The following is a 13,742-nucleotide window of genomic DNA, read 5'->3' on the forward strand; positions in this document are numbered from 1 at the left end:
AGAGGAAAGACTAAATTATTTCAATTACTAAAATTCAGAGACTAAATTGATCAAATTTTGAATATAAAAACTAAATTAATGAAAATGTATGAGTATAAGGGACTATGTGGATAATTTAACCATTTAAACACCGTTGAAACAAAATAAATTCGTTAAAAAATATGAAAAAAATTCGCAACTCAGTAGCGGACCATTTCCCCGCCAATTTCCTATCTGCTTCAACGTTTGGGCGCGCTTTTCCTATCAGCCCTACGGTTTATTTTTGGGAAACAAAAAGGATTTATCCCAAAAAAAAATAAAGGAAGAAAACGCCGTTTGTAAGAGAAGAGGAAATAAACCCGAAATAGGAAAAATGCAAGTAGTTCGCTGTCATAGGAGATCCAGTTCCAATGACGTCGTCGTTTCCACTCTTCCTCTGTACCGATCTGCCCCTCCACTCGAAGTCCGTCTTGAAGATTTCGAGCTTTTTGCCATGGATCGACTCCGAGGTATCCTATTTTCCTTTGCTAAAGCTTTAATTCGTCAAAAACAAAAAAATTCTCATACGTACATCTTGGGTATTTGTAATTTTTTGGACTAACTGGTTTTTTACTGACGAAGTGATACTTAATCAGTAAAGAAGAGGAATAGAAATGATCGGATTCAGTGTTGTGATGGTTCTGTACCGTTCAATTTCTCCTGGAGTGAGAGAAGATAGGGTTTTTGAGTACAAGTTTAGCTATTTCTATTAGGAGCTTAACAAATATAGTTGAATGGCATGTTGAGCTCTACGAAAGTATCATTTTTTGTTTTTGTGTTATCTAATTTCTTTTAATTGCTCGATGCAGTTCTAAAAGGCATCTCCGATGGATTATCCCGTGGAAAAAAACCTGAAGAAATCGCAAAATTGGTAATACTATCCACTTGGTATTTACATATTTTTTGACAAATTTGTTTTGTTTCGCTGTCCAATTTAACATACTGGATTTGCTTAGGCAATGGATCACTGGAAAGCAAATATGAGATATCCGCAGGCAACTGAGGATGTAAACAAGGATAACATATCACACTTTGTCCTTCGTCTTGTGTATTGTAGAACGTAAGCTGGTGATATTCTTGATGTCATTCGTTTTTTTTTTCTAATCTTTTTAATTTATTAATAACAATAATTGTCATTTTATTTATTTGTTATGGTTAGCGAGGAGCTAAGGAAATGGTTTTTGTCCATGGAGACTGCTCTCTTTCGCTACCGTTTTCATTCTGAAAGCTCTGAGGCACAGGTAGCACATGCTCATTCTTTTTCAGTGTTTGGTTTTCTGGTTTATTGAGCACATTCTTATTGCTTGTATGCTGATGTTATAGAGGGCACTGATGTCTGAGTTTAACCTTCCATACAAGGCAGTCAGCAATGCAGAATTTGAGGTAATCATGCTCACTCTTTCTAATTCTTTAAAGCTACTTGTTTTGAGCAAGATGCAATTGCATAACCTTGTTGTGATAGTACACATGGTGCCTTCTTAATTTTGTCTAAATTTTAATTTCCTAGTAACTGGAGCTATTTTGTTTCTTCGCAGAGTGTAAAGGATAAATTAGTCCAAGTTGCTCGTTCTATGGGTCAGACTTTACTTCCTGGTATGAGATTACTGACTGGCTTCATTGGCCATTCCTTAGGGGGAAGGCATAAGTATCTCTGTCTTATTACGTTCCTTCTCATCTCGCATAAAGTCATTTTGTTATGAATGACATTTAAGTTTGGACCATGTTAATTTCTAAATCTGTACATTGTAGATGTGTTAGTTTCTGATGGTTACAATGCTAGAACTTCAGTTTTTTTTTTTTATTATCATTTTTATAATGGGCAGGATACCATGAAACAAGGATATGAGAAAGAATTCTCTGGAATATTATAAACAGAGTTCAACAAGGAATGATTAAGGTGGGTAGATTAGGCAATAGTGGAAAAATGAAGCTTAAAATAAAGTTACTAATTTGAAAATTTAACAAGCTAGTAATATACTAGTATTTTCTTCATATATCAGCAAGCTGGTGGAATCTAAAGATGATCTTGCTTGAATCTCAAGTGATTCAATCAGCATTGAATAGGGTAATGGTTTCATACAGCATTGGTTTAACATCTATTGTTAGATGTACTGCTAGTTATAAAATTTTTCCATGCCATTGAGGATTATCTCTTGGAATGCTCTCATTTGACTGGTATATCTTTTCCGTTATAATCTGGCTTGACCAAGCATGAAAACAAACAGCAACAATAAGTTTTATGTGTTATGGAATTTTTAATATGTCTTCTTTATTTTCAAACACTTGAAATTTCTCTCCTGTGAGGTTCAATATGAAGCTTAAGCAAATCTTGATTGAAATTATCACTTCTTATATTTTTGACTATTATGCTTGGGTTATATCAATCTGTTTGGCTTTAGAAGGAAAATGATGAGGCAGATAAAGACTTTCAATGGCTGCTTCTGTTTCATTTTGCTCCAGAATGCACTCAGTAATTGATTTCCTGTAGATAATTTAGGTTTTCTTGAAAACATTCATTCATTCCTCTCATTATGTATTCTTGTCTTGGTCATAAAACTATAATTACCAGTAACTAAAAAAGGTTTTCTCTGATCCTTTGTCTATGTTGTGATTAGATTTTCTTTCTTTTTTTATCCTCTTTGTTTTGCAGCTGATGCGATATTCTACAAGGTACACTTGTGTTTTCTTGATGCTTCTTCTACATGTCAAACAATTGCAGTGGTAGCTTATCTTTGAGAAAAAGAAATGTCTAACATGATTTGATACAGGAAGTGATCTCCCATAGCTATGTGTTGATTTAATGTAATTAACCTATGTCCATGGCAATACAGTTAGATTGCTCTGGTCCATTGACTCATATACATGGATAGAAAAAGAAAGAGGGAAGGATTAAACAATGTTAAATCTAATAACATTTTGGGTTGGTGATGTGTATTCAGAGAGAAGACTGATGGTCTCATAGTCAGTCTTCTTAGGCCCTGGGTTATTCCTTCGATTGAAACCTGATATAGTTGCTAGTTTTACCTGACTCATTTGTATGTGCTTCTTCCCCATGAAGGTGCCATTTGAAGAAGTTTCAGAACTTGTAGCTGGTCGTCGAGTGTTCATACATAAAGGGCATGCATATGTTGCTATGAATCAGGTAATTGTTATCATTTTCTACTAATCTTTGAATCTTACCTTAAAAATATTGAATATAATCAACATGAATTAACATTTGTACTTGCCATCTCTCACTTCTCCTAATCTGTATAATCTTTCCAGGTGGTTTCTCTTGTTGTGACTCAATTTCGAAGTAATCTATCGAAGGCACTCATTTTAACAAACAGGTTTTCCTTTTTGTCTATCCAAATCTCCAGAAAGTGCCACTAAAATATGTTTTGAACGTATGCATTGGTCTTTTTCAAGCAATGAATATCTCTGCTGTATGTTAGGATTGGTTTGCCAACTTGATCTAGAACATCCTGCATATATCCCAGATTTCATTGGCTGAAATGCACATCATAGCAGACACAGTTTACATGACAATTTGTTACCGCAAAGCAATTTTTAGAATTACATGCATATTATGCATGTTGTCATTATTAGTTGGTGATATGTTTCATGCTGATGACTAGAACTGTTTATTATGGGATATATTCCATGCTGCCATCATAATCTCCACATTCACCAGAAGCAGTGACACTATTATGCTTGCTATCATCATCATTCTGGTAGGCAGCAAGCAAATTTTTTGGTGCACAACACTTTAGTCTCACTCTTTGTCATAACCCCAAATACAAAGGAACATGCCTGGCATTTTCTTTCATGGATTGTCATAATGCATCTTCTTAGTATGTTCTAGTTCAAGTTTATTACCAGCACGCAGCTGCTGAGATGCATCATACTCATTTCTCTTGTGCTGAAACATTGTAATCATATTCTTTAAAGGAAGAAAGTTTATGTAGTACATCCAAGTTTCTGCTGAGAACTTCTTTTCCTTTTGCCTCTTGTGCAATTTTTTGTTTGTCCATAAAATTAAGTTTTAAGGTATTTATTGAGTTTCAGAACTTGCAATTTTGCTTGCAGAAAATGGACATCTACCATCAGAGAGCAAGAGAAGGATCGCCTGACTCCAGTGAGTATTGGAGTCTGAACCTTTTTACTGATTTTTTTGTTTGATTTTGACCATTTTCTGTTTCTTGAGCTATTGTTTAGATTGTGGAAGCCCTATGCACAAGCTATCTGGGGCCTGACTACTCTCAGGTGCCTATATATCATTGTATCAGCTCATCTACTTTCCTTTGATTATAGGTGTTTTATGTTTAAGCTTAATTTTCTACATTCTTTTGGCTGCATTCTTAGCCAAAAGAATTTGCAGAGATATCTATTAAGGACATTGATCAAATTGCAAAGACTTCATTTCCTCTCTGTATGAGACACCTATTTGAAAAGGTAAGAAATTGGATTGTGCAAGTTGTCATTATCTTCAGTTTTCTCTGCTTTCTTTTTTTCTAAGAAAAATAATTCTGCTATATCTTTCACTTTTCAGGTTAGAGAGGATCATCATTTAAAGCATGGAGGAAGGATGCAATTAGGTCTTTTCTTGAAGGTTATACTTTACTACTTGCATGAATTTGTCTTCCGGGTAGTTGCCTGTAACAGTAACATTATAAACATGTAATCCTGGGAAATCAGATAAAGTCATAAAAGCATGGTACTCCTATCTTATGGCTAGATATGCATCAATGCTTGCATTAATGCTTGTTTTAAAACATCTTGTTTGTGTGTGATGTGAAGCATCTAACCTAAAGCCAATTGACAATAGGTGGAGGTTCAATTTCAATTAAATGTTGCTGCAAACTCTGAACTTAACTTATATGTGGTCAATATTAACTACAGAAACAAGTGGGCCTAATGCTTCGACAACAAATAAGGAGCAAACAACATAACTAATGGGGCATCAGACAACTTAAGCTCTGATAACATGCTAAGCATCCAACTTAAAACCAATGGCCAATAGCTGGAGGGGCCATTTTCTATATTTTGAACTTAGGATACTCTAAACTTAATCAATGTGGAATTTATTGTCAACACTTAAGATGTGAAAACATATAGGATTTGCATGCTTAATGACTTATACAAGATTTGACACTATACGTCCACAAGATAAACCTCTTTTGACACTGCTTTCTATTTGTGACTTGAATTTGATTTTGAGTACTGAAAGTTCGTAAGAATTGCATAATCTCTTTATCCTTATTTTCCCTTTGCTTCCCATTATGTTGTTTAGCAAAAAGGTAAAGCAACTACGAATAATGACAAGCTTAGAGAACTGCAAATATTGCTTGTTGATAAATCATAACATGTTCTCTTAAATGTGATTCCTCTATTTTTCGTGGTTCTCTTTGTCTTTTTTTTTCCTTTCGTCTGCTCAGGGTGTTGGGCTGAAGGTTGATGATGCGCTAGCATTTTGGAAAGCTGAGTTTGCACAAAAGGTTAGTGGTTTGTGCACAAGTATTTTGTTACTGTATTTATTGTGCCATGGTATTTTATTTACCTTCTAGTTGTCACTTTCTTTATCCTTGGTATTTCATTGTCAACAACAAGCAGGAAAAGATAAAAAGGAAAAAAGAAACATTTAACCATGGGCATTTGTTACAAATATTATTTCCATATTACACTTGCTGCTTTAAGTCTGGAAAGTCTGTCTCATGCATGGAGGGTAATTCCCCTCTTCCCCTCTCCATAACAAATATCTAATATAGTGGTAGTTTTTGTTTAGTTTTAATGTCTTACGATGCCTTGTTTCTTGCAGCCCACACAGTGGCTACTGGTTAATTAACAATGAATCATTTTCTTCTTGTAGGTTGGTGCAGAGAGGTTTGACAAAGAATATGCATACAACATACGCCATAATTATGGAAGAGAAGGGAAGAGAACAGTAAGATACCATCTTATCCTTATTTGAAAGTGGGATATGTATCAACATTGGATTAGCAAAGGGTATTTACAATCACTTCAGAAACAGTAGAAGTTTATTTACCATTAATTTTTTATTTACGGGTTCTGAGGTTTTTCGCCTTTTTCTTCATCTTTGGAACTTGAGTATGTGTATGATCATGTTTTGTTATAATTATTTGATGGTTATGGCAGGATTATACACCTTATTCCTGTCAGAAAGTTATCTTGTCAACTCCTGGTGTTGGAGACCATCATGGCTGCCCCTATAGGCATTTCAGGTCAACATCTCAACCAGCTTTCTTTCTTTAGGACAGTTAGCTAGGTTTCATGGGAATGGTGTTCCTCATAGAAAACTTTGTTGGATAGATTCCTTTGATTGAATTATAATGGTTTTGTTTTTCCTCTTTCAAACAATTTAACTTGGTTAAGTATCACAAGGATTAGCAGTGGCCATTAGCAAATAGTTTTTATAGACCTCTCTGATTTTTTCACCAAGTATATTATCTTGAACATCTCAAATGCATCTCCAGACATGCTAACTTGCTAAGTAGACACAATTAATATAAAATCATTGCTTGTTATGGATATGCTATCACTGCATTCCAGCCCTATGGTGCTTCATTTATTGGCCATCTTTTTTAACTTCATGACATTAAAAATGCTTAGAGAGGCTCAATTGATGGAAGTTAAGCAACCATTTCTTTCAACTTTCTTCTTTAATATAGGAAATTGAATAGTTATTTAACTTTAATCTTTAAGGTGTTTCTTGTTTAAGATGTGGCTGGGATGAAGAAATGTGACTTAAAAAGCTACTCACTTTGTAAATAGCATTGCTAGAAGTCAATCATTAATGTGTTTCCTGGTTTTGTCACTGCCTGGGCACTGAATTTTGTTTACAGCTTTAGCTTTCTTCTCACTAACTGTGTCTAGAAATTGATTAAATTTTATCCTATCTTATGCTCATCTGAAATTGTTATAGGAGTATTAGCTATCTCCTTTTGGCTTAGATGTTATATTAGCTATCGGGTTTATGTGGCTACAGAAATATTTTTTTCCTTTTAGTAGATCTCTCATTAGCATTCTTCCACAGCACAAGAACTCCTTTATTTCACAGCAGTTAAGGCCAACATGTCTTGTTCCTCCCATGCCATATCCTAGCCAAAACTTATATTTGTCGCGTTGCATTTCTGCACATGTAATGTAAGGCATCTCTATTGATGAAGGATGTAGAGACATTACCAGTGGTTTCATGCTCACCATCTACCAGAAAATCATTCTTTTATAATGATCATATACAAGTGGTCTAGATGAAGCCACTTAGCACTTGAGTCTCTTGAAATAGTTTTTGTAAATTTGTAAAAACTCCTGATTTCTCCATTTTAGATAAATTCAAAGCATCATATTTCCTTTTCACCTTTTATTTTTTATCTAAAGCTAATTACACGGATGAGGTTTAACCAATTTGAACTCCAAGACAACAACGGATGATAAATAGATTTAGATGCCTGAATTTGCATTACTCTAAATCAATTTATCGGTCGTATTGCAAATGCTTGAATTTTTTGATAGTATAGTTTAACTAACCATAGAGGCATGTTTAGTAAGTTGTACATGTTATATTGCTTGCTATTTTGACATGACAGTGAGGAGAATCTAAGGGCCGCACTTGCAAGAATGGGAGTTGGCAGTCGCATAGTGGAGGATGTAATAGACAAAGCGCGCAATAGGCATTATCAGGTCATAAGATTGCCAACTGTCTTTAAGCTTACTCTGACTTGTTTTAGGTTATTGTTCTATAACTGTGAGCAATGGTAAATTGTGCGCAGTTGGCATGTACCTTAACATTTGAAGCTGTTCATGGCTCATCATGCGACGCGGGTATCAATCATCCCAACCAATATTTCATTGAGAGCCAAAAGATCCTGCAATCAAAGGTAGATGCTCTATTGTCTGATTCATGCTATATATCCAGATCTACTGTCTGACCCATTTCTCCTTTACCATTGCCAGAATGGTTCTATGGCACAATAAATATGTTAACCAGGCAGACAAGGATATCCAGTATTTTACCTACAACCTTTTTTTTTTTTTGTAATATTATGTAAGTATCCCCTATCTAATAACCGTTTTAATTTTGTTTTCGTTCAACTCTGTTGGTGTTTGGCTCAGTTTATCAAAGTTCTTTTCACTACAAACGCGTAAGAAAGGCGTTTGTTTGGTTTTTAAATTTCTTAAATTTTTAGCTAACCTTGTAAATAACAATTTTTTAAAAAGTATTAACTTATAGTAACAAATATTTAATAAATTTATTATTTGGTTTAATAAAGTGGAATTTTTTATTTTTAATTATTAATTAATAAATTAAAATATTATCAAATAGTTTTTCACGTTTTACAAAATTTTGCATCAAGTTTAGCAAATGTTATATTGAATTATCTTTACATCGCTTTTAGATTAATTTTATTTGAACAACACTTCTTACAGAATGTCGTGAGTATCTTACTATGAATTTGATTAGTGTTAATATTACATAATTAACAATATTTTAAAACAAAAATTTTCTTTTTTACAGAAAATGTAGTAATATTTTCTGGTAATTAAAACAAATTATATTTAGGGAGGGAGGCTTTTTACTTAATTAGTCTTTTCAGTATGTGCATTGCACATGGATAATTTAATATATAAATATTAAAATTTTGAAATTAAATTTTTTTTAATAATATATATAATACTATAGTAATTTTTTGAAAAGTAGTACTACAATATTATAATTACTTTTTTAGTTTTTTAAAAAATACGTAATTTTGGTCTCGTTTGATAACACAGGTGTTTGTCTTTTTTTATTTTTGTTTGTAGAATTATAGAAACATTAAAAAAAACATGTTTTGTAATTTTATTTTTGTTTTTTCTTTTTGGAAAAATATCAAAGTAAACAATTTTGGACTTAATCATTACAAAGGAAAAGAAAATGCATAAAAATAACCGAAAAGCAAAATATCCAATTTTGGGGAGAATGGATACAATGATACTATCAAAACTCTGGTTAAAAAATAGCCCCAAGGCATCCAGACAAAATCATGGCCAACCAATATGTCCGAATCATTTTCCTAAATGTCCGGGTCTTGACAACAGAAGCTGTCCGGGTCTAGACATAATTCGTACTATCCGAGTGCTTTAACATTAATGTTACCCGTATAAAGATCCCCAAGCTGCTGTCCAAATAACCACACACACATATTTCAAAGCTTATCAGAACGCAGACATAATAACGCCAAAAGAAGTTATCCAGACAACAAAGAATCTGCCACATTTAATAAAACCGTTCCATACCAAAGCTCACCTATTTCAGCTAGCAAGAGGGGTACAACTTCTACAACTTCTAGCATTTTAAATTGGTGAATGTTAGTCTAATCTTACTATAAGGTCAATTAATAAAATTTTTAAAAAATAACAAAAATTTGTATAACAGATTAATAGGTAAACAATATATATAATTTTTAAATTTATCTATTTTAAGATAATAGCGTAGGTAATTTTTAAATTTGTTTAGTTTATTTTAAAAGTTATTTAACTTTTAATTTTATTTTATTTTTTACTTTAAACTATAAGAATATTATTTTTTAGATATTAAAATTATATTTAATTAACTAATTCAATAAAAATTATTATTATCACTTATTACGTTAATTCTCACACATTTACGTTAAGATTTTAAATTTACTTATTTCACTTTTACAAGATTTTATATCAATTCTTACAACTTTACGTCAAACTTTTTCAATAGTAACTTTTAACTATAATTATCGTTATCTTTATTATTTTTTATTTAAAATAAAAATTTAAATATTGTTACATACTTTTATCTCGATAATATAAATATAAATGTTTATTTTTCATTAAAATTAGATTTTTCTTACTTAATTAACTTATTGTGTTAACTCTAATACATTTACGTTAAGATTTAAAATTTAGTTATTCCACATTTATAAGTTTTTATGTCAATTGTTACAGTTTTACGTTAAGGCTTATTTATGTCAATTTTGAACTATAATTATTATTATTATTATTATTATTTATTTAAAAATTAAAATTTATATATCGTTAAACACTTTTAGCTCGAGAATATCAATTTAAATATTTATTTTTTACTAAAATTAAATTTTTTTTACTTAATTGACTTGTTACGTTAACTCTCACACATTTACGTTAAGATTTAAAATTTAGTTATTCCACCTTTATAAGTTTTTCCGTCAATTGTTGCAGTTTTATGTCAAGGTTTATCTATGTCAATTTTGAATTATAATTATTTTTATCCTTATTATTCTTTGTTTAAAAATTAAAATTCGTATATCGTTAAATATTTTTAGTTTGAGAATATAAATTTAAATATTTATTTTTCACTAAAATTAGATTTTTTTACTTAATTGACTTGTTACATTAATTCTCACATATTTATGTTAAGATTTAAAATTTAGTTATTCCACCTTTATAAGGTTTTACGTCAATTCTTACAATTTTACATCAAGTCTTTTCTATGTCAATTTTGAACTATAATTATTTTTATCATATTATTCTTTATTTAAAAATTTAAATTTGTATATCGTTAAACACTTTTATTTCGAGAATATAAATTTAAATATTTATTTTTCACTAAAATAGATTTTTTTTTACTTAATTGACTTGTTATGTTAACTCTCGCATATTTACGTTAAGATTTAAAATTTTGTTATTCTACTTTTATAAATTTTTTCATCAATTGTTACAGTTTTATGTCAAGGCTTATTTATGTAAATTTTGAACTATAATTATTTTTATTATTATTATTTATTTAAAAATTAAAATTTATATATTGTTAAACACTTGTAGTCTGAGAATATAAATTTAAATATTTATTTTTAACTAAAATTATATTTTTTTACTTAATTGACTTGTTACATTAATTCTCACATATTTACGTTAAGATTTAAAATTTAGTTATTCCACCTTTATAAGGTTTTATGTTAATTCTTACAGTTTTACGTCAAGTCTTTTCTATATCAATTTTGAACTATAATTATTTTCATCCTATTATTTTTTATTTAAAATTAAAATTTGTTTATCTTTAAACACTTTTATTCCGAGAGTATAAATTTAAATATTTGTTTTTCACTAAATTAGATTTTTTTACTTAATTGATTTGTTATGTTAACTCTCACACATTTACGTTCATATTTAAAATTTTGTTATTCCACCTTTATAAGTTTTTTCGTCAATTGTTACAGTTTTACGTCAACACTTATCTATGTCAATTTTGAACTATAATTATTATTATTATTATTATTATTTAAAAATTAAAATTTATATATTGTTAAACACTTTTAGTCTTAGAATATAAATTTTAATATTTATTTTTCACTAAAATTAGATTTTTTTTACTTAATTGACTTGTTATGTTAACTCTCACACATTTACACTAAGATTTAAAATTTAGTTGTCAAGCTAAGCAATAAAAAGAAAGAGGTTTTTAACTCCTTTGGTAAAATTTTTCTCTCGGCGCACGTTAAGGAAACTTTACTAACGTACACCGAACCTCCAAAACCTACTTTCAGCCTTTGTTTGCCTTGCATGGAGGTGGACGTAATTGGCGACCCCCCACCAGATTCAGGGGGTGGCTTCCCCCTATCTGTTAACCGTGTGGGATCTAAAAGGATCCGTCTTGGAATGGAAACTGATGTCCCTAGAAATCAATTTGTAGGCACCTTGCCTCAAAGCCAAAATGTATTATCTAGTGGTGTTTCTCACCTGTCTTATCGCCATGTGCTCCTTAATGAGAATCAAGAGCAGGATATGAGCAAGGTAGGCTTTGACGATGAAGAAGAGGAGACTGAAATGCCTGAATTTGATGATGAAGATAATGACTGAAATATTGGTGGCCCATATATTCGTTTAACAAGGGAAGAGAAGTTTCATATTTGGAAACCTTGGAAAAATACCCTAATAGTCAAATTATTGGGTAGGAACATTAGCTATATATATCTTTGCTCCAGAGTAAAACAAAATGTGGGCCTTACAGGGTGATTTCCAAGCGGTTGATCTTGACAACGACTTCTATTATTTTCGGTTTGAAAATAAATCTGATTACTTCCATGTGTTAACAGAAGGACCCTGGACTATAGCGGATCACTACCTTACCATTCGAAGATGGTGCCTAAGATTTAGATAAGATGAGGCCTCAATTGAATCAGTAGTAGTATGGGTTCGTCTGCCTGGGGTGTCGCTTGAATATTATGATAGGGAGATTTTGGCTAGGATAGGTGATAAGATTAGGAAAACGGTTATGATTGACCAAACTACCTCTTCGTAATGGAAAGGGAAATTTGCCAGACTATGTGTGGAAATCGATCTTAGGAAACCGCTTATACCAAAAATTTTCATTTGAGGCAGGTGGCAGAAAATTGAGAATGAAGGACTGAAGATGCTATGTTTTCATTGCGAAAAGTTTGGGCATAGTGAAGAAGGCTGTGTGATGAAGCAGAAAGAAAAAGAGGGCTTATCTGAAGAGCAAGCTTTGAAGCAATTAGAGGTTCAAAAAGCAGTTTAGAAGGATTATGAAACAACAAAGTTTGGCCCCTAGATGGTTGTGCAGAAAAATAATAGAAGAATTACAATGCAAAAAGCCAAACCAGCCGCACAAATGGAAAAGTCGAGTCTCACTGCTAACTTGGGCTCTCGATTTGTGGTACTAGACAATGAACATATGGAGCAAGATGATGAGACGGTGACACCTGAGTCCATAAAGAATGACACAATATTAGAAACGAGTAGAACAAGGAAAGGCATGACTGCATCTTATACTAAAGAGCAGCTTAAGGGAAATTTGCAATCCTCTGCTAGTGTGTCAAATAGAGATATCACGTCTTCATCAAAGGCGAAAGGCAAAAAGCAAGTCCCTGAAGAGCCAAAAATAGCCTTTTCCAACTGCTCCTTTGAGCCTACCCAACAATTAAATCTTAAGATATCCGATAGTATGGTACAAAGAAACCCATCATTCCAACCTTTACAAATGCAACACTCAAAGATTGACATATCCCCTGAAAAGTGGAGGTGATAAAAATGAGCGTGGTGTGGGGGTTAATGGTGCAGCTCGTGAGAAGTTAACAAAACCAATGGAAGATGACAACCCTATTCCCCAAGGAACAGATGAGAACTCCTTGTCCATGGAACTTGAAAGCAATGAAGCCGTGGCTATGCAGGTCTCATTGACCTAACTCTTTATTTCTTTATTTATTTCCTTCTTTTATACATGTTAAATATTATGAGCTGGAATGTTAGAGGTGCAGCCTCTCGCAGGTGCTATAGAAATATCAAGAACCTGGTTAAAATTCATATATTTATTCTTTTGAAGCCTCGAATATCAAGGATGAGAGCTGATAAAATGTGTCGCAGATATGGTTTCCAAAATTATTTCAAAGTAGAAGCAAATGGCTACTCAGGAGGTATTTGGGTGTTTTGGAACGCTGAAGTGATTGAAATTGAAGTCCAAGCTTATTCTTCCCAATTAATCCATCTGCTTGTAAACCCATCTAAAGAACAATGGTTACTCACAGCAATCTATGACAGTCCATTAGCAAAGGAGAGGAAACGTTTGTGGGACTTGTTAAAAATGGCAAGCAATGATCAGGATCTACCTTGGATGGTTATAGGAGATTTTAATCAATTAATCTCTCCAGACAAAAAATAGGGAAGAAAGGATGTTAATCTATCTTAGTGTTACCAACTACTTAACTGCATGAGTTACTACA

At 32.1% G+C, this 13,742-nt stretch overlaps 1 protein-coding gene across 1 annotated transcript; it reads left to right on the top strand.

Moving 5' to 3' along the window:
• LOC18608946 (probable DNA primase large subunit) lies at positions 256 to 8,188 on the top strand. Its single transcript, XM_018115129.1, has 19 exons — positions 256 to 488; positions 828 to 889; positions 975 to 1,078; positions 1,178 to 1,259; positions 1,342 to 1,401; positions 1,554 to 1,611; positions 2,669 to 2,688; positions 3,077 to 3,160; positions 3,283 to 3,347; positions 4,087 to 4,135; positions 4,216 to 4,263; positions 4,363 to 4,452; positions 4,550 to 4,609; positions 5,436 to 5,495; positions 5,867 to 5,941; positions 6,154 to 6,239; positions 7,605 to 7,698; positions 7,788 to 7,895; positions 7,972 to 8,188. The coding sequence occupies exons 1-19, from the start codon at positions 353 to 355 to the stop codon at positions 7,990 to 7,992; spliced, it is 1,362 nt and encodes a 453-aa protein (XP_017970618.1). The 5' UTR covers positions 256 to 352; the 3' UTR covers positions 7,993 to 8,188.

This window comes from Theobroma cacao, chromosome 2 (genome assembly GCF_000208745.1).
Source record: "Theobroma cacao cultivar B97-61/B2 chromosome 2, Criollo_cocoa_genome_V2, whole genome shotgun sequence".
NCBI classification, from domain to species: domain Eukaryota; kingdom Viridiplantae; phylum Streptophyta; class Magnoliopsida; order Malvales; family Malvaceae; genus Theobroma; species Theobroma cacao.